At 39.9% G+C, this 19,033-nt stretch overlaps 3 protein-coding genes across 10 annotated transcripts; all 3 read left to right on the top strand.

The window, feature by feature from the left end:
- Positions 1-416: 416 nt before the first annotated feature.
- LOC121191983 (major histocompatibility complex class I-related gene protein-like) lies at positions 417-17,469 on the top strand. Of its 3 annotated transcripts, none has more exons than XM_041053506.1 (7): positions 417-663; positions 14,869-15,138; positions 15,522-15,800; positions 16,341-16,670; positions 16,807-16,908; positions 17,068-17,085; positions 17,173-17,469. In XM_041053506.1, exons 1-7 carry the CDS (start codon positions 615-617, stop codon positions 17,220-17,222), a joined length of 1,098 nt encoding a protein of 365 aa, XP_040909440.1. In that variant the 5' UTR covers positions 417-614; the 3' UTR covers positions 17,223-17,469. The 3 variants fall into 3 exon arrangements, with proteins under 3 accessions (XP_040909440.1, XP_040909441.1, XP_040909439.1); XM_041053507.1 differs by lacking the exon at positions 417-663 and adding an exon at positions 14,314-14,652 and having other exon boundaries at positions 16,341-16,643; XM_041053505.1 differs by lacking the exon at positions 417-663 and adding an exon at positions 14,314-14,652.
- On the top strand, positions 5,618-8,672 carry LOC121191987 (major histocompatibility complex class I-related gene protein-like). Of its 2 annotated transcripts, none has more exons than XM_041053515.1 (7): positions 5,618-5,774; positions 5,974-6,243; positions 6,791-7,069; positions 7,299-7,601; positions 8,040-8,141; positions 8,260-8,277; positions 8,447-8,672. In XM_041053515.1, the coding sequence occupies exons 1-7, from the start codon at positions 5,726-5,728 to the stop codon at positions 8,494-8,496; spliced, it is 1,071 nt and encodes a 356-aa protein (XP_040909449.1). In that variant the 5' UTR covers positions 5,618-5,725; the 3' UTR covers positions 8,497-8,672. The 2 variants fall into 2 exon arrangements, with proteins under 2 accessions (XP_040909449.1, XP_040909448.1); XM_041053514.1 differs by having other exon boundaries at positions 5,619-5,774; positions 6,785-7,069.
- On the top strand, positions 9,829-13,177 carry LOC121191984 (major histocompatibility complex class I-related gene protein-like). Of its 5 annotated transcripts, none has more exons than XM_041053511.1 (7): positions 9,829-9,983; positions 10,183-10,452; positions 11,273-11,557; positions 11,764-12,066; positions 12,285-12,383; positions 12,721-12,738; positions 12,867-13,177. In XM_041053511.1, the coding sequence occupies exons 1-7, from the start codon at positions 9,935-9,937 to the stop codon at positions 12,911-12,913; spliced, it is 1,071 nt and encodes a 356-aa protein (XP_040909445.1). In that variant the 5' UTR covers positions 9,829-9,934; the 3' UTR covers positions 12,914-13,177. The 5 variants fall into 5 exon arrangements, with proteins under 5 accessions (XP_040909445.1, XP_040909446.1, XP_040909443.1 ...); XM_041053512.1 differs by having other exon boundaries at positions 11,279-11,557; positions 12,867-13,176; XM_041053509.1 differs by having other exon boundaries at positions 11,764-12,061; positions 12,268-12,383; positions 12,867-13,176.
- Positions 17,470-19,033: the final 1,564 nt, after the last annotated feature.

Genomic DNA, 19,033 nt, shown 5'->3' with positions numbered 1-19,033 from the left:
TATGTTAAAGCACATGATTTTTTTCCAACAATAGTTTACAGTGTGCAACAACCGTTTTTTGTGCTCAGGATTAGCTCATAGCTGTTTCTTCCTAAAGCTGATCATTATCTCTCTGTGTTTCTATAAATGACTGTGGTCAGATGCATTGGAATCATCATCGGAGATTAATGTGTTTTTTTTAATGTGAGATCATTGAACATTTTATATATTAAATAATAAACAATAAACATAGTGAAACATGTTTATTCACGTTGCTGACGTGGTGACGTCGCTGTACGTATGACGCTTGTCCGCTCGTCCTGACGGTGCTGAGCGGAAAACAAAGCGGCTGGAACAGTGCGGAACCTTAAGGAACAACAAAAATAACTTCTTCATCAAAACAACATGAATTGGCCCTTATTCAGAGGTCCTGTGGACGTTATACCAGTCGTTCGGTAGACGTCGGAAAAAAGACGTCGTGTGGCGTCACAGTCTGCACCTTCAGGGGAGCAAAATTGGACGTGCAAAGACGCCGCCGTTGTGTGTTTGCGCAGTGGGATATACAGTATGTTGAGCGGAAAACAAAGCACCTGAATCAGCTCGGTCCTTTACCGTTTCATCTTCATCAAAACAAGATGAAGAAGTTATTATTTTTTTTCCTTTTCTGTCACGGTTCATCATCAGGTAGGATCACATTTATTTAACTCTTCACTTTCCACTCGGCTCTGCATTTTTCTCCTGCGGAATTTACTTTCACTTTTGCTTCAGTTTGGTGAGAAAAAAAAGTTGTAACTGAATACATATTTACATATTTATGGTGAGTGTTATGATGATGTGCGTATATTTATTCTGAAAACCTTGTCTGTCCCACAGTCAGACACTCACTGAAGTTTATCTACACCATATGGTGTGGACACCCAAACACCCCTGAGGTTGTTGGATCTGTACTGGTTGATGACATGCTTGCGGCTTACTGCGACTCCATCACACAGACTATAGAACTAAAACAGGACTGGGTGAAAGATTATATAAACAAGCAACCTCATTACCTGCAGTGGTACAAAGCAGAGTGTTTTGTGGGTCTGCCGAACCTCCTTACAACCACATGTCGTAGTTTGAAGCAGCTCTTCAATCAGAGTGAAGGTACAGTGTGTGATATGTTATATTTTACTTTTTACTGCTAAACTGTTCTGCATCCTGAGGTAAATCACTCTCTACATGGGGGGCAAACATGGGGGGCAAAAAGTGAGACAGCTAAATAAATAAATGTCTGATAGTTAAAACTAAAAAAAGAAGAAAAATAATTTCACCAAATACAAATAAATTTGACGATACATACATTTCATTGATAGAAAGAAAAGGCTACTCAGTTCTGCTCTTTAATCATGATCTCACCACAACTGTGAGAATAGTCTAAAATTGTGCATCATGCAATGAACTGTGTTTTCAAGATGATCTTTCCAGTGGAGAAATCATTTTTACTTCATTGTTAATTCTAGTGTCTGTCTCTTTCTCTGTCTCAGGTGTCCATATTTTACAGAGAATGAATGGCTGTGAATGGGACGAAAAGAGTGGAGAGGTCATTGGTTTTAATCAGTAAGGTTATGATGGAGAAGACTTCATAGCATTGGACCTGCAGACACAGACATGGATCGCTCCGAAACCACAGGCTGTCCTCACCAAACTGAGTTGGGATGCTGACAAAGGGAGAATAAAACGCAATGAGAACTTATTAAGTCAGATTTGTCCTGAGTGGCTGAAGAACCGTGGGAAGAGCTTTCTGCTGAAAACAGGTAGAATCACATCACCTGAAATAATATAATAATCTGTCGTCATGGCTGCAGACTCTTACTCTTGTTATATTTCCACACCCTCCCTTGTTACTTGAGCTTCCTTTAAGGTTGATCAGCCACAATTTTCTACCACAGCTGCTGATATGAACCAGCACAGAGACTTACTGTGCATGAAACTGGGATTTTTTTCAGCAAGTATATAGATTGTGTCTCTAACTGCTTCTTTCTCTCCTCTACTATTTGTCTGTGTCCCTCTCTGTCCCACCTCCTGTCTTTGTCCAGAGCGTCCCTCAGTGTCTCTCCTCCAGAAGACTCCCTCCTCTCCACTCAGCTGCCATGCTACAGGTTTCTACCCTGACAGAGCCGTGATGTTCTGGAGGAAAGATGGAGAGGAGCTTCATGAGGACGTGGAGCACGGAGAGATCCTCCCCAACCATGATGGAACCTTCCAGATGAGTGTTGACCTGAACATTTCATCAGTCACACCTGAAGACTGGGGGAGGTATGAATGTGTGTTTCATCTCTCTGGTGTGAAGGAGGACATCGTCATCAAACTGGACAAAGCAGTGATCAGGACCAACTGGGGTAAAACTGGCATTAGAAATGATGGAGGTCAGAGTGAGATCAGTGGTTGCTGAATGTGACTGCATGTCTGTGCTTTGTTGAGTGTTTTAGCTTTTGTCCTCCAGTCCTCCCTCCTTTATCTGTATCACTCTTAGTTTTTGGTTTTGTTTTTTGTTCAACAGCGAAGCCGACTGACAGGACCGTCCTCATCATTGTTCCAGTGGTTGTTTTCACCTTCATCTTCATCCTCATCACTGTCATTGGATTCATGGCTCACAAAAAGAAGAAAGGTGAGAGAGAAAAGTTTTTCACTTCTTTGATTTTCATCTCTGAGTTGATGCATTTATGCAGATCACAAAACTGAATGATAGAATGGATTTATTTTTTAGTTCAGATGTGTAGAAGAGAGGATCATATTCACTGGGGATATTCTGTCATTTACAGCTGTGAGTGAAATGACTTGTCTTTTCTTTTGATTTCAGCCAAACTCCCTCCATCTCGTAAGTAAAATGTACATTTATTCTATTTAAGATGAGATGACAAACACTTTATCCTGTAAATTTAAAAGGATTTCAAATCATTGTGCAGATGATTTTTCTGTTTCTCAAAGTTCACTGTAGCATGAGTGAATCAACAGTGTGTTTCTGATCTCACAGCTTCTGACAACGACACTGAGCTGTCTACAGAACTGAATCCAGAAACCTGATTGTCAGACACACTCAGAGAGTTTCCTCATATGGGATGGAAAACACTTCTGTCTGACAGTTTTCCTTTATCTTCCAGGTCTTATCTTAACTTCCACTATTCGTTTTAACTGCTTTTTCTTAATAACATCCAAGCTGGAAACACTTGATGTGTTTTTATAACCTTCTCTCTTTTGTAGGAATCAGTTAGCTTCATTTTCAGATCCTCAGTCAGCTGCTTAGAGGAGCCCATGGTTGTTGAGAGTTACCACGAGACTCAAACAGTCTCTGGAAATGTCCTCAGCTGACTGTTCCTAATGACATTCCTGACCTGCCTTACAGGTCCTTACAACTCAATTAACTGTTCAGAAAGTTCTGAGTCTTTTAAAAGTAGCTCAATCAGGAGAGACTTACAACAAGAATGAAAGAAAATGAGAAAGCTGGAGAAACTTTATTGTGAACAGGTAGAACAGACTTTGGTGCTCAGGTAGCAGATCTACATAGGAAGGGATTCTATGGATTAGATGCTTCTGACTTTGGAGTCTAGACATTGATGGTGATGATGAGGACTGGAGCTCATGGTTGTGGCGTGTTCTTAGAAGGAACCTCCAGATTGAAGTGTTTGATTGGAGATGGCCGCCCATCTACAACTGAGCTGGTGAAAGAGCGAGGCAGGGTTGCAAATCGTCACAGTGCTGAATGAAAGCAGAGAGAGAGAGAACACTTTGACATAGGGGTGTGCGATATGACAATATTAGATCGTGAAGGATTAGAAAGTGTTGACGATCTGCCAGAGGAGAGAGATCGTATTGTCGTCTATAGGACCACATTCTATTAATCGCAGCTCTATGCTTGCGCACAGACGCATGAGATGTTTTTTTTTATCCTTGGGCAACTAACAGCCCGCTTCACGTGAACATGCCCAACCAATCATGGCGAAGCATGAGCAGTGTTGATTTTTTTTTTTACGAGCCTCGCTGTTTTAGTCAAGGTGTTGCGGGTAGCCATGGCCGACAGCGAAAGTGAAAGCTTGGAGTTGGTCCCCAAAAAGAACTCCCACTTCAGTCGTATGGAACTGGTTTGGGTTTTCTCCAAACGACAAAGCACAAACAACTGTCATTTGCAAAGTTTGCACAGAGAAGGTTCGAGCTTCGAGATGGCAACACAGCAAACCTCTTTAACCACCTGAAGAGGCAGCATCTGAAACAATGCTGAGAGCCAAGCAGCAAGGCCAACCACACATCAGCCACAGAAACAACCAACTATAAGACACAAGCCTTTGATACCAAGTGAATTGAAGAGTGCACTTTATCAGAGTTCTTTGTTTTTGTATTGTTTTAAATATAATTTTTTTTTTTGAGAGCAGACTGAGAGTCTTAAGTATGTTTACATTCTTTCCAAATGTCCATGGTACTTGGCACATGTTTGCAACATTGCACAAACGGTTAATTGAAATCTGTTGAGGAAGATTCTTTGGCCATAATAGTTTTTTTTTTTGTCTTTAGGGCTAAGTTTTTACATAGAGAATAGTTTTGGTTCTAAATTAAAAAATCGTGATATGATATTTTTGCCATATCGCCCACCCCTAGTCCGACAAATTACGAGTGATTGGCTAAAGGTGAGCGTGTCAGCTTGTGGTTGGATGAAGATGAGAATGAGCTGGTGGAGCTTAGAATTAGGAAACTGTGCTTGTGACGTAGAAGACATGAGCAGGGAGACAGTCTTCCTGAATGAACCATCACTAGGCTTCATAAGGGTTCCCAAAGGTTTGCTCATGCCACAATGGCTGTTACATGTTTTATTCTATTTATTTTTTTTTTAATTTTTTAAAAAACACAGTTTTTTTAAATAGTTACAGTGCAGTAAGATTTGAAGGAAGGCTGTCAGGTCTGTTTGCTGCAGGGGTTGTGTTTACTTCTTTTCATCAGCATCGTCTGTCAGATGGTAAAGAACATTTGTGATACTACAGAGTGAAACCCAATGCAGGGCCTAATGACAGGAAACATCACTGACAGTAACATGGATTCTGTGCTTCCATGGGAATGCTCAGCCAACTTATGGCACATTTTACTGTGTATTGATAATTATAAATGAATGTCAAAATCAAATGTATTGTTTTTTCTTTTTGTGCTGATGTTTTATTTAAAAAAATCCCCCAAAATCCTGTCTGATATTTTCATCTTTGTTCGTTTTATTTCATTTTTTTAATCCACTGGAAGTGGAAACAGAAAAACCAGCAGCTCTGTTATACGAGCCTTTTAAAAACTTCAAAGCCAGTAATAACTATTTTGCATTGTACACACAATCACATAGATTCTTGTTGGGCTCTTGTGTTAAAGCACATGATTTTTTTCCAACAATAGTTTACAGTGTGCAACAACCGTTTTTTGTGCTCAGGATTAGCTCATAGCTGTTTCTTCCTAAAGCTGATCATTATCTCTCTGTGTTTCTATAAATGACTGTGGTCAGATGCATTGGAATCATCATCGGAGATAAATGTGTTTTTTTTTTAATGTGAGATCATTGAACATTTTATATATTAAAATATTCACGTTGCTGAATATTTATTCACGTTGCTGACGTGGTGACGTCGCTGTACGTATGACGCTTGTCCGCTCGTCCTGACGGTGCTGAGCGGAAAACAAAGCGGCTGGAACAGTGCGGAACCTTAAGGAACAACAAAAATAACTTCTTCATCAAAACAAGATGAAAAAGTTATTTTTGTTTTTCCTTTCCTGTCACGTTTCATCACCAGGTAGGATCACATTTTAAATCTTTATTTCACTCTTCACTTTGTACGCGGCTCTGCATTTTGCTCGTGTCGTTTACTTTCACTTTTGCTTCATCTTGATGATACAAAACGTTTTAACTGAATACATTTATATTTACATATTTATGCTGAGTGTTATGATGATGTGCGTATATTTATTTTGTAAACCTTGTCTGTCCCACAGTCAAACACTCCCTGAAGTTCTTCTTCACTGCATCTTCTGGACTCCCAAACTTCCCTGAGTTTGTCGGTGCTGCACTGGTCGATGACATTGAGGCGGGTTACTGCGACACCAACACACAGAGAGTAGAACCAAAACAGGAGTGGATGAGAAATTATTTAGGGAAGGACCCTCAGCACCTGGAGGTCTACAATGGAGAGTGTTTTGAGAATCAACCAAACCTATTAAAAGCCAATATTTATAGTTTTAAGCAGCGCTTCAACCAAACTGGAGGTACAGTATGTGATATGGGATTTTTCACCTTTTCCTGCTGCTCTGCTGTAAAGTTGTAAAGATTATAATCGGTAAACATCAGAGTGGGAGTAGGCAGAGGAAACTGGAGTTAGGTTCAGGTTAAGCTCATCATTACCATGTGAATGTCTCTGACTAACATATTCCACTAAGCCCAGTTTACAATAAGCCTGTTTCTGACAGTGAGAGACTCCAGTCTTCATGATTGGACCATCTGGGGTCAAAGGTTTGCAGTGACCCTTGGGAGTTATTACAAAAGCCAGTTTGAACAGTGATTCAGAAATTTATAAACACATTTGAGTAGATTTTACCTTTTACTTTTAGACTGTGAGATAGAAACATGGTTTCATCAGTCACATACAGAAAAACTGCTCAGATGATCTGCTCTTTGATCATGATTTCACCACAGAACTCTGAGAATAGTTTAAAACTGTGCATCACACAGGGAACAGTGTTTTTCAGAACATCTTTCCAGTGGAGAAATCATCTGTACATCATTCATTCTAGTCTCTGTCTCTGTCAGTCTCAGATGTCCACATTATCCAGAGGCTAAGTGGCTGTGAATGGGACGACAAAACTGGAGAAGTTATGGGCTTTTTGCAGTTTGGCTACAATGGAGAAGACTTCATATCATTGGACCTGAAGACACGGACATGGATCGCTCCGAAACCACAGGCTGTCCTCACCAAACTGAGATGGGATGCTGACAAAGCAAAAATAAAACGCAACGAGAACTTCTTCATTCACATTTGTCCTGAGTGGTTGAAGAGCTATGTGGACTATGGGAAGAGCTCTCTGCTGAAAACAGGTAGAATCACATGACCTGATGTAGTCTGATGAACAGAAGATTATGCAAATAGCTCTCACCCCCCTTTCCTCTGTTTATCTTGATGTCTCCCTGTTGAATTTCTTCATCTTTCTTTTCCCTTCTTCCCTTTGCTGTTTGCTCTCTCATCTTCCTCCACCCCCTTCACTCTCTCTCACTCCCTCTACCATTGTCTGTGTCCCTCTCTGTCCCACCTCCTGTCTTTGTCCAGAGCTTCCCTCAGTGTCTCTCCTCCAGAAGACTCCCTCCTCTCCACTCAGCTGCCACGCTACAGGTTTCTACCCTGACAGAGCCGTGATGTTCTGGAGGAAAGATGGAGAGGAGCTTCATGAGGACGTGGAGCACGGAGAGATCCTCCCCAACCATGATGGAACCTTCCAGATGAGTGTTGACCTGAACATTTCATCAGTCACACCTGAAGACTGGGGGAGGTATGAATGTGTGTTTCATCTCTCTGGTGTGAAGGAGGACATCGTCACCAAACTGGAGAAAGCAGTGATCAGGACCAACTGGGGTAAGAGTGAGATCAGTGGTTGCTGAATGTGACTGCATGTCTGTGCTTTGTTGAGTATTTTAGCTTTTGTCCTCCAGTTCAGCAGGAAACTCATCTTCAACCAAACTCATCATAATAAACCAGCTGAATAATTTACTTAAACCAGTGCACGTTCCTGTTCTCAGGATCACTGGTCAGATCACAAGATCAGCAGCAGATCCTTTTTGATTTTCTTTAAGTTGTAGAAAGGTGTGTGTACATTTCTAAAGTATTTATTTTTTTTATTTATTAATATGCACTGCTGTTTGCCACAGTGTCAAACACATAAGGACTTTAATACATTTTCATGCCTTTAAGAAAGACATGACAGACAAATAGAATGAACAGATTCTCAGATGTTCTGTTCTAACCTGCTTCATCTGTACTGGTCTTAATTTCTTTATTTCATTTGTTCACCAGTGAAGCCCAGTAACATGATCCCAACCGTCACTGCTGCAGTGGTTGTTGTTGTTTTCATCCTCATCTGTGTCACTGGGTTCATGATTTACAAAAAGAAGGAAGGTGAGAGAGAAAAATGGAAAGATTATCTGTTTAATTGACTCTTCAGTACTTTCATTTTAGTCTTTGAGTTGAGTTTTACAGCTGTAACTGAAATGACTTGTCTTCCCTTTGATTTCAGCCCAGTGCCCTCCATCTCGTAAGTACAACTCATTTTATTCTGATCTAACACACAGTTTCAGTTCTAAATGCAAAAATGGCTGCAAAGGATTTTTGAAGCCAGTTTCCTGTATTTAGTGTTTATTAAAGTTCAGTGCTGGATGAGTGGACTTTACACAGTTTCACACAGTGTGTTTCTGATCTTACAGCTCCTGACGACGTCTCTGAGCTCTCTGAGAAACTGAATCCTGAAGCCTGATCGACAAACACAGTCAGTCGGTTCACTGCTGTGGGACAGAACAAGTCAATGCTTTCATGTGTGTTATTTGTGTTTTGTGGCAAAAAAAAAGAAAACAAAAAAAACCCCTAAAAAAAATTAAGTTCCTTCATATGAAGAGAAGTGAAATTAAAAAAGAAACTTGCTTCATATAGATAGATATGATGTAAATGTTAATTATAATTCTCTAATAATTTCAGATTGTAAATATATCAAATTTGTTTTACTTGATTATTTTATTTTACCTATCATTTTACATTGATGCAAAAACATGTTGTTGCTAAGTTTTGAATGTGTCATGTAGTGTAAACCTCTCTGAGTGGTTAATGTGAATAGAGACGTACTGTAGAAGTGTATCACAGTCCATGTACCATTTTATTTTTACTCACAGTGATAAAAATCACCTCTTGTGATGAATTATTGGATCCATGTTCTTTTCTTTGGTAAAACAAGTCATGGGACATAAATCATGAGAAGCTTTAAGGAATGAAGCACTAGATGTGTCACAGCACAGCCTGATGCCCACTGCAGAGCAGAGCGGCAGATCTAATTATTTAAATGGAGCACTGGTCTTCTAGAGGAATATCTAATATCAAAGGTATTGCTCTGTCTTTTTTTTTTTTTTTTGTAATAATGTTTCAGTGTTTAATAAAGTCTCCAATTTTCAAAAGTTTGTCTTTTTTCTTCTTCAACAAAATCATTTAAAAAAGCAAACTAACAAAACTCACCTGGACAGAAATGATTGTACCCCTAGAAAATAATTTGACCACAGGGACGTGTTAAACCAAGGTGTGTCCTGTAATTAGCATCACAGGTGTCTTCAAACTCGTAATCAGTCAGTTTGCCTATTTAAAGGGTGAAAAGTAAGATGCCACTAAGAAAATGTCAGGAAAAGCCTACATGAACAGCTGAACTTTATTTGGGGTTAATCAGTGGCACTTTAAATGATAGCAGGTGTGTACTGATTCCTATTTAACATGAGTTTGAATATGATTGGTTAATTCTGAATACAGGCACATCCCCAGTTATAAAAGGGTGTGCACACTTATGCAGCCACATTATTTATTTATTTTTTTATTTTTATTTATTTATTTTTTTACTCCCCCACCAGAACAAGATTTCAGTTTGTTTTTCGATTGAGTTGTACAGGTCATAGGTCACATGAAAGGTGGAAAAGGTTTTGAAATTATTTATCTTGGTCTCATTTTTTTATATCACAAAAACCTGCCATTTTAACAGGGGTGTGTAGACTTTTTATATCCGCTGTGAGTCTTATCACTCAGTCTCATCTCACTGGGCATTTGATCCGCTCGTGGACTTGACGTAGTGACGTCGCTGTACGTATGACATCTGTTCGTTCGTCCAAAGCGGCTCAATAAGCTCGGTGCGTTACCCGAACAACAAAAGTAACTTGGTCAAGATGATTAAGTTATTTTTGTTTCTCCTTTTCTATCACGGTTCATCATCAGGTAGGATCAGATTTTAAATTTTTAGTTCACTCTTTACTTCGCTTTCTACTCGGCTCTGCATTTTGCTCCTGCGGAATTTAACTTTCACTTTTGCTTCAACTTAATGAGGCAAAACGTTACTGAATCCTACTGAATACATATATATTTATGGTGAGTGTTATGATGATATATTTATTCTGAAACCTTGTCTGTCCCACAGTCAAACACTCCCTGAAGTTTTTCGTCACTGCGTCTTCCGGACTCCCAAACTTCCCTGAGGTTTTCGGCGCTGCACTGGTCGATGACATTCTGGTCGGTTACTGCGACACCAACACACAGAGAGTGGAACCAAAACAGGAGTGGATGAAAGATTATTTCGAAAAAAACCCTCAGCACCGGGAGTGGTACAATGGAGAGTGTTTAGAGGCAGAGCCTAACTTCTTGAAAGCCAATATTTATAGTTTTAAGCAGCGCTTCAACCAAAGTGGAGGTACAGTATGTGATATGGGATTTTTCCTGCTGCTCTGCTGTAAAGTCGTAAAGAGAAAATAAGAAAAATGAAATAAAATTAACGTGATCTTCTTCTTCTTTATCATATGGTTTTGTACCTTAGTGGTTCATATCACCAAACTGTTTCACAGTTTCAGTCAAATTAGTACAAACTACATGAAACAGACTCGAGCCTTCAGGGTCCCTGGAGTTCTGCAACTTCCCACTTTGACCAGTTTGTAATCCAGTAGAAGTTAATTGATACAGTAACTATGATTGTGGATAACTATTGGTTTTAGTGGTGTGGCTTTTTTAAAATTATATATTTATACCTTTATTAACATCAGGTAAGAGGCAACAGAAAATGGGGAGAGGGGCAGAAAGATGCAGTGAAGCTCACAGCTAGTCTCTGTTCTGAATGTCTCTGACATACCCCACTAAGCCCAGTTTACAATAAGCCTGTTTCTGACAGTGAGAACCTCCAGTCTTCATGATTGGACCGTCTGGGGTCAAAGGTTTGCAGTGATCCTTGTGAGTTATTACAAAAGCCAGTTTCACCAGTGATTCAGAAATTTACAAACACATTTGAGTAGATTTTACCTTTTGCTTTTAGACTGTGAGATAGAAACATGGTTTCATCAGTCACATACAGAAAAACTGCTCAGATGATCTGCTCTTTGATCATGATCTCACCACAGAACTCTGAGAATAGTCTAAAACTGTGCATCACACAGTGAACAGTGTTTTTCAGATCATCTTTCCAGTGGAGAAATCATCTGTACATCATTCATTCTAGTGTCTGTTGTCTGTCTCTGTCTCTATCTTAGATGTCCACATTCTCCAGAGGCTAAGTGGCTGTGAATGGGATGAAAAGACTGGAGAAGTTATTGGTTTTAATCAGTTTGGTTATGATGGAGAAGACTTCATATCATTGGACCTGAAGACAGGGACATGGATCGCTCCGAAACCACAGGCTGTCCTCACCAAACTGAGATGGGATGCTGACAAAGGGAGAATAAAGCGCAATGAGAACTTCTTCATTCAGATTCTCCCTGAGTGGCTGAAGACCTATGTGGACTATGGGAAGAGCTCTCTGCTGAAAACAGGTAGAATCACATGACCTGATTTAGTTTGATGAACATAAGATTATACGAATGGTTCCTATTTTTCTCACTGTTGAATTTCTTCATCTTTCTTTTCCCTTCTTTCCTTTCCTGTTTGCTCTCTCATCTTCTTCCACCCCCTTCACTCTCTCTCACTCCCTCTACCATTGTCTGTGTCCCTCTCTGTCCCACCTCCTGTCTTTGTCCAGACCTTCCCTCAGTGTCTCTCCTCCAGAAGACTCCCTCCTCTCCACTCAGCTGCCACGCTACAGGTTTCTACCCTGACAGAGCCGTGATGTTCTGGAGGAAAGATGGAGAGGAGCTTCATGAGGACGTGGAGCACGGAGAGATCCTCCCCAACCATGATGGAACCTTCCAGATGAGTGTTGACCTGAACATTTTATCAGTCACACCTGAAGACTGGGGGAGGTATGAATGTGTGTTTCATCTCTCTGGTGTGAAGGAGGACATCGTCACCAAACTGGACAAAGCAGTGATCAGGACCAACTGGGGTAAGAGTCGGGTATTATCTTTAAATTTTGATCCTTTGGGCTAACAGCATGTCTTGATTAATAACTTATTGTCCAATATTTGTCCATCATGTTTCTATCAGTTTTTATGTAATGCTCTCATCAAAGTCATTCATAATGTCTAGAGTGTAATAAAAATATTCATCCAATGGTGGAGACAAAGTGTGAATGTTCTGTTTTGGTTCCAGTTCCTCCATCAGAGTCTCCTGCTGGTTCTGTCATTGGAGTTGTTGTTGTTGTACTGCTGATCCTGGCAATCTGCATCTCTGGACTCTTCATCTGGAGAAAGAACAAAAATGGTGAGAGACAAAGATGTTTTCACTCGACATGAAGCCATTTTTCCTCCACTGTTGGATTTAAGATGTAGAATCAACTCAAGGATAAAACATAAAAACAGAATTATTCTGAAAGGTTGAAAGGTTTTGATCAGAAAGTGTGAGCTGGATGATGTTCAGTAACTTTACTGCCAAAGGATCACAGATGTGCTGTATTTGTAAAGAAATCTGTTCAATTCATGGAGGATTTCTTCAAAACATGGAAAAGTGTTTTCTTTGTGTCCTTTCATAAATTCAGATTTTTATTTTCATTTATTGATTTTTGAACATTTAACACAATGATCTCTCATCTTTATTTCAGGGTTCAGACCTACAAACAGTAAGTTTTCCCCTGTGAAAAATAAAATGTGTGTCTGCACATTAACACTCAGTCATTCATGTCCAGCCCTGTCTCTCATATGATGCCTCTATATTTAAAATGAAATAATTTCACTTTTGTTTCTGCAGCTTCAGACTCTTCACCTTCATCAGACCAAGATGCAGCTTCTGACTGATCACAGTGATTTCTGCATCTCCATTATTCTGTGAAGATATTCGGTAAATGAAGGGAACACATCTTTAGTGTACTATTTAACCATGAATATGAAATACCTGTGCTGTTACCTGTTGATGTACATTAATACTGATGCACTTTGTTTCAGAGAGTTTTAGGGTTTTTGTTCTTTGTTTTGACCTGATGGTTTGTTTGTTTTTTAACTGAGGTTTAAGTCGTCTTTCTGTCTGTGGATGAATAAAACTTGAACAAAACAGAAATAGTTTTCTGCTTATTTGTTACTGTTTCTGAATAATACTGTCTGTTATGTTTCATGTTGTTGTGAATACAGGTAAGTCAACAGAGTGTGTTAGAGGCCCAGCTTGGTCATGGTCATGGTCATGGCTGGAAGGAAACACCACTGACTGTTGGAAGCTGGATGCAAGTCTCCCATGTCTAAATCATTTGCTTTGCAGTTATATAATATCAGGCTACATGATTTATAATATCACGCTTTTCTCCTGACAGACAAGTGTCATAACTCACATGGCCACTAGAGGTCCCTGTCCCTGTAAAATGAATGAATAATGATTAGGCCTGCATGGGAAGGCTGAATGTATATGTGGGTGTTTTTCTAATTAGTCAATGAAATTTCTCTCTCAGCATAAATTAAGTAACGCTGATTTAAACTGAGGTTCTCCAGGTTCTCCAGCTTCCTCCCACAATCACAAAAAACATGCACATTAGGTTAATTGGCTGCTCTACATTGCCCCTAGGTGTGAGTGTGTGCGTGAGTGGTTGTCTGTCTTTGTGTGTCAGCCCTGCGATTGACTGGCGACCAGTCCAGGGTGTACCCCGCCTCTCACCCATAGTCAGCTGGGATAGGCTCCAGCTCCCCGCGACCCTGACTCATGAAGCGGTATAGAAGATGAATGGATGATTTCAAGTGTTCACAGCACAAAGCCTGATTTCCGTCCCACTTCATCCCAGTCTCCTCTGCTGTTTGTGGAACCAGGTGCTGCAGCTTCTCTCCACACACTGAAAAACTTGGTTGGTTTCATTGCTTTAATTTGATGTTGTTAGTTGAACTTGGTGCGATTAAGATTTAATCAGTTAACAGAATAAACGCTGCGTGGTTGATGGAGACTTATAGACTGAATACATTCAGTTTATATTATAAACTTACATTAGGAACATGGCTGATTTAATTCCTGATTTAAGTATGAAGCGACTCAAAGTTTTAGTAAGTGGGATGTGAGGATTGTTTAAGTAACAAGTGAAGATGTGAAACACTGACAGAATGAATATCTGACTGATCACTGAAAGCTGTTGAGCAAACTTAGTGGAGGCGTTTGGTTTGAGTCAGGGAAAAACCCAATGAATTTGGGCGTGGATCAGGTTAAAGAGGCGGATCCAGGATTTTTTTAAATTCCATTCCAACATTGAGTGAGCTGTGGGACTTTTTTCCGTGTTGGAGGAAATGTTTGCCATCCTAGCTGGTATGGGCTGAATAGTTTGTTCAGATAACAGCTGCACGTCTTGACTGCAGCTTTATGTCGCTGCCTCCGCCTTTTCCTCGTCTGTTTCTCAGGTGAGTCGCAGTTAATCTCAAACGAAAACCCAAGTTTTTCTGTCCATTAGGAAACAACATCGGACGGACAAAGTATGTGAATCAGCTTGGTCTATTACCGGTTCGTCCTCATCAAAAAAAAATGAAGAAATTATTTTTGTTTCTCCTTTTCTGTCACGGTTCATCATCAGGTAGGATCACATTTTAAATATTGATTTCACTCTTTACTTCACTTTCTACTCGGCTCTGCATTTTGCTCCTGCCTCACTCCTTATTTACTTTCACTTTTACTGATGACATAATAAATTTTAACTGAATCCTACTGAATACATATATATTTACATATTTATTCTGAGTGTTATGATGATGTGCGTATATTTATTCTGTAAACCTTGTCTGTCCCACAGTCAAACACTCAGTGAAGTATTTCCTCACTGCGTCTTCTGGACTCCCAAACTTCCCTGAGTTTGTGGGTGCGTTACAGGTTGATGACATTCTGGTGGCTTATTGTGACACCAACACACAGAGAGTAGAACCGAAACAGGAGTGGGTGAAACTTTTTTTAGAAAAGAATCCTGAGCACCTGGAGATTTACAGAAGAGAGTGTTTTGAGGATGTGCCTTCTTTCTTCAAAGACAGGATTCGTGGTTTGAAGCACCTCTTCCGTCAGAGTGGAGGTAAACTGTTCTGCAGTTATTAAATGACCCTCTACAATATGGAGGCTCTAAACTGAATGAAATAATGAAACTGATGAAATAAAGTAAAAGGAAGAAGAGGATGTGGAACTAGCTAGATAACTGTTGTATAAACAGTTTTTTTAAGCAGTTGTATGTTAACTTTATTTTTTAACTTTATTAGTTATGTTGATCATTGTTTTTATACACTGATCAGACATACAATTGTGACCACCTGCCTAATGTTGTGTTGGTCCCCCTTTGACATGGACTCTATTAGACCCCTGAAGGTGTGCTGTGGTGTTGGGCACCAAGATGTTAGAGAAATTATCTGTACATCCTTGTTAAATTCAGTCTCTGTCTCTCTCTCTCTGTCTCTGCCTCAGGTGTCCACATTTTACAGAAGATAACTGGCTTTGAATGGGATGAAACAACTGGAGAGGTTATTGGTTTTATGCAGTTTGGTTATGATGGAGAAGACTTCATATCATTCGACTTGAAGACAAAAACATGGATCGCTCTGAAACCAGAGGCTGCCTTATTCAAACTGAGATGGGATGCTGACAAAAGCAGAATAACATACACTGAGTCCTTATTAACTCAGGTTTTTCCTGAGTTGCTGATGGACTATGTGGACTATGGGAAGATCTTTCTGCTGAAAACAGGTAGAATCACATGACCTGATGTAGTTTGATGAACACAATAATAATCATATAACCTGCTCAGACTGAATTACCACTGTATCATCGCTCCACTCAGTCTGATGTTACCTTCTTCTTGGTTTTCTGAGGCAATGAGATTTGATTTAGCCAGAACCAATCAGCAGAGACTGACATGTTTGGGTCCTCTGACATAACTGTCAGTCAGCTGCTGATAGTCAGTGGACAGTTAGTGTGAGTTAAGTCAGTTTCACATTTTCATTGTTAGAGGAGAAAGATGTTGGACTGAATGTTGATGCTGTGTGATTATGTGATGAATTTGAATTTGTGATTAATTCTGTGAGCTGACAGCATGACTGCAGACTTTTACTCAGCCACAGCAGCTGATATAAACCAGCTCAGAGACGTACTGGGCATGAAACTGTGATTTTCTTCAGCAAACATACAGAGTGTCTCTAACTGCTTCTTTCTCTTTCTCTACCCACTTCACCCTCTGTTGCTCCCTCTGCCTCCATCGTCTCTGTCCCACCTCCTGTCTTTGTCCAGAGCGTCCCTCAGTGTCTCTCCTCCAGAAGACTCCCTCCTCTCCACTCAGCTGCCACGCTACAGGTTTCTACCCTGACAGAGCCGAGATGTTCTGGAGGAAAGATGGAGAGGAGCTTCATGAGGACGTGGAGCACGGAGAGATCCTCCCCAACCATGATGGAACCTTCCAGATGAGTGTTGACCTGAACATTTCATCAGTCACACCTGAAGACTGGGGGAGGTATGAATGTGTGTTTCATCTCTCTGGTGTGAAGGAGGACATCGTCACCAAACTGGACAAAGCAGAGATCAGGACCAACTGGGGTAAAACTGGCATTAGAAATGATGGAGGTAAGAGTGAGATCAGTGGTTGCTGAATGTGACTGCATGTCTGTGCTTTGTTGAGTATTTTAGCTTTTGTCCTCCAGTCCTCCCTCCTTTATCTGTATCACTCTTAGTTTTTTGGTTTTGTTTTATTGTTCAACAGAGAAGCCGACTGACAGGACCGTCCTCATCATTGTTCCAGTGGTTGTTTTCATCTTCATCTTCATCACTGTCATTGGATTCATGGCTCACAAAAAGAAGAAAGGTGAGAGAGAAAACTTTTTCACTTCTTTGATTTTCATCTCTGAGTTGATGCATTTATGCAGATCACAAAACTGAATGATAGAATGGATTTATTTTTTAGTTCAGATGTGTAGAAGAGAGGATCATATTCACAATGATTTGTCTTTTTTTTTTGTTTCAGCCACACGCCCTCCACCTTGTAAGTAAAATGATGTTTCCTGCATGAACTGTTTCTCAAAGTTCACTGTAGCATGAGTGAATCAACAGTGTGTTTCTGATCTCACAGCTTCTGACAACGACACTGAGCTGTCTACAAAACTGAATCCAGAAACCTGATTGTCAGACACACTCAGAGAGTTTCCTCATATGGGATGGAAAACACTTCTGTCTGACAGTTTTCCTTTATCTTCCAGGTCTTATCTTAACTTCCACTGTTTCTTTTATCTGCTTTTTCTTAATAACATCCAAGCTGGAAACACTTTGATGTGTGTCAGCCTCAGAAACCTTAAAGGTACAGAGGCACCCAAACTCATAATCTCTTCTTGTGATGAATTAGTGAAACCATGTTCTTTGCTTTGATTAGGATTTAGGATTTGAGTAGGATTTAAAATCTGCTTAAAGTCACGTTATCTCACGTAAAGTACATTTGTGATACTACAGAGTGAAACCCAATGCAGGGCCTAATGACAGGAACATGGATTCTGTGCTTCCATGGGAATGCTCAGCCAACTTATGGCTGTGTATTTACTGTGTATTAATAATTATAAATGAATGTCAAAACCAAATGTATTGTTTTTTTGTGTGTTTATGTTTATGTTTTATAATAAAAATCCAAGTTCCAAGTCAAATCCAAGTTTGACTCTGTGGTGATTGTTGCAGTAATATGAACGTTACTCGAGCATTCAGTATTCTCACAGAGGAGCTGGATGAGAGGATGAGTATCAGCATTGACTCTGAGCAGAGTTAGCTCCCAGACTCCCAGCAAATTTTAATTATAACACTCTTAAATTGTCAGTGTATAAATTACATAAAATGTTTGTTCGACATGTTCATGATTATTTTATTTTACTGATTTTACATTTTGGGTGGCTCTGACACCTCACAGCAAGAGGGTTCCAGGTTCGAACCCCGGTCTGGGCTCTTCTAAGTTGAGTTTGCATGTTCTCCCTGTGCCATGTGGGTTCTCTCTGGGTTCTCCAGCTTCCTCCCACAATCCCAAAAAACACGCACATTAGGTTAGTTGGCTGCTCTACATTGCGTGAGTGTGTGCGTGTGTGGTTGTCTGTCTTTGTGTGTCGTATCATTTTATTTTTACTCACAGTGATAAAAACCAGCTCTTGTGATGAATTATTGAATCCATGTTCTTTTCTTTGGTAAAACAAGTCATGGGACATAATTCATGAGAAGCTTTAAGGTATGAACCACACACAGTGTCATGTAACAGAAAATCTGACTCCGTGAGCAAACCATTAAACATACACACTCTACAGCACATTGTTTTTGTCATGTTGACGTATTTCATGGATTTTTTTTTTTAACCCCACATGAAAATACGATGCTTATCTTCCTTTTGGCTCAGTTTCAGTCTCTCTAACCTGTTTTACCTGAACCTGCTTCTATTTTTAATCAACTCTCTTCCTCATACATTAGATTCAAAATGAAAACTATTGAAAGATTTTAAAGTGCGGCCGGTTATTGTCATCTGACTTCCTCTTAAACTTGAAGATCTTTTGATGCTGAGGAATCTCATCTATGTTTTGTCACCAAAGAGATTTTTTTTTCAGCCATTAACAGTAGTGAGTAACTTTGATCATTGAATATTTTAGATTTGGAAGTGACCTTTTATGCTGTTTTCTTTAGGTTTTCTACTTTTTATCACTGAGGTTGCTTGTTGTTCTTATCATCTCAAAATCCCACTGAATCCATCTTGGTCAGTTTGAGTTTTCTTATTCATGTTTTCTCTGACTGTCTTTTTAAACCACTACAGCTACTGCTTTCACAGCACTTCAACCTGTCTGTCAGAACTCAACCAGGACCGTACCTGACATATGTCCTGCTCACTAACAGACAGACAAACAGACCAAAACCAGAATCTGGGTCGAACCTCCCTCAGTCCTCAGGTGTGACTGATGAAAGGTCCAGGTGAA

This window comes from Toxotes jaculatrix, chromosome 13 (genome assembly GCF_017976425.1).
Source record: "Toxotes jaculatrix isolate fToxJac2 chromosome 13, fToxJac2.pri, whole genome shotgun sequence".
Lineage (NCBI taxonomy): Eukaryota > Metazoa > Chordata > Actinopteri > Toxotidae > Toxotes > Toxotes jaculatrix.
The sequence above is the reverse complement of the archived record's forward strand: the minus strand, read 5'-3'. Positions and strand labels throughout refer to the sequence as shown.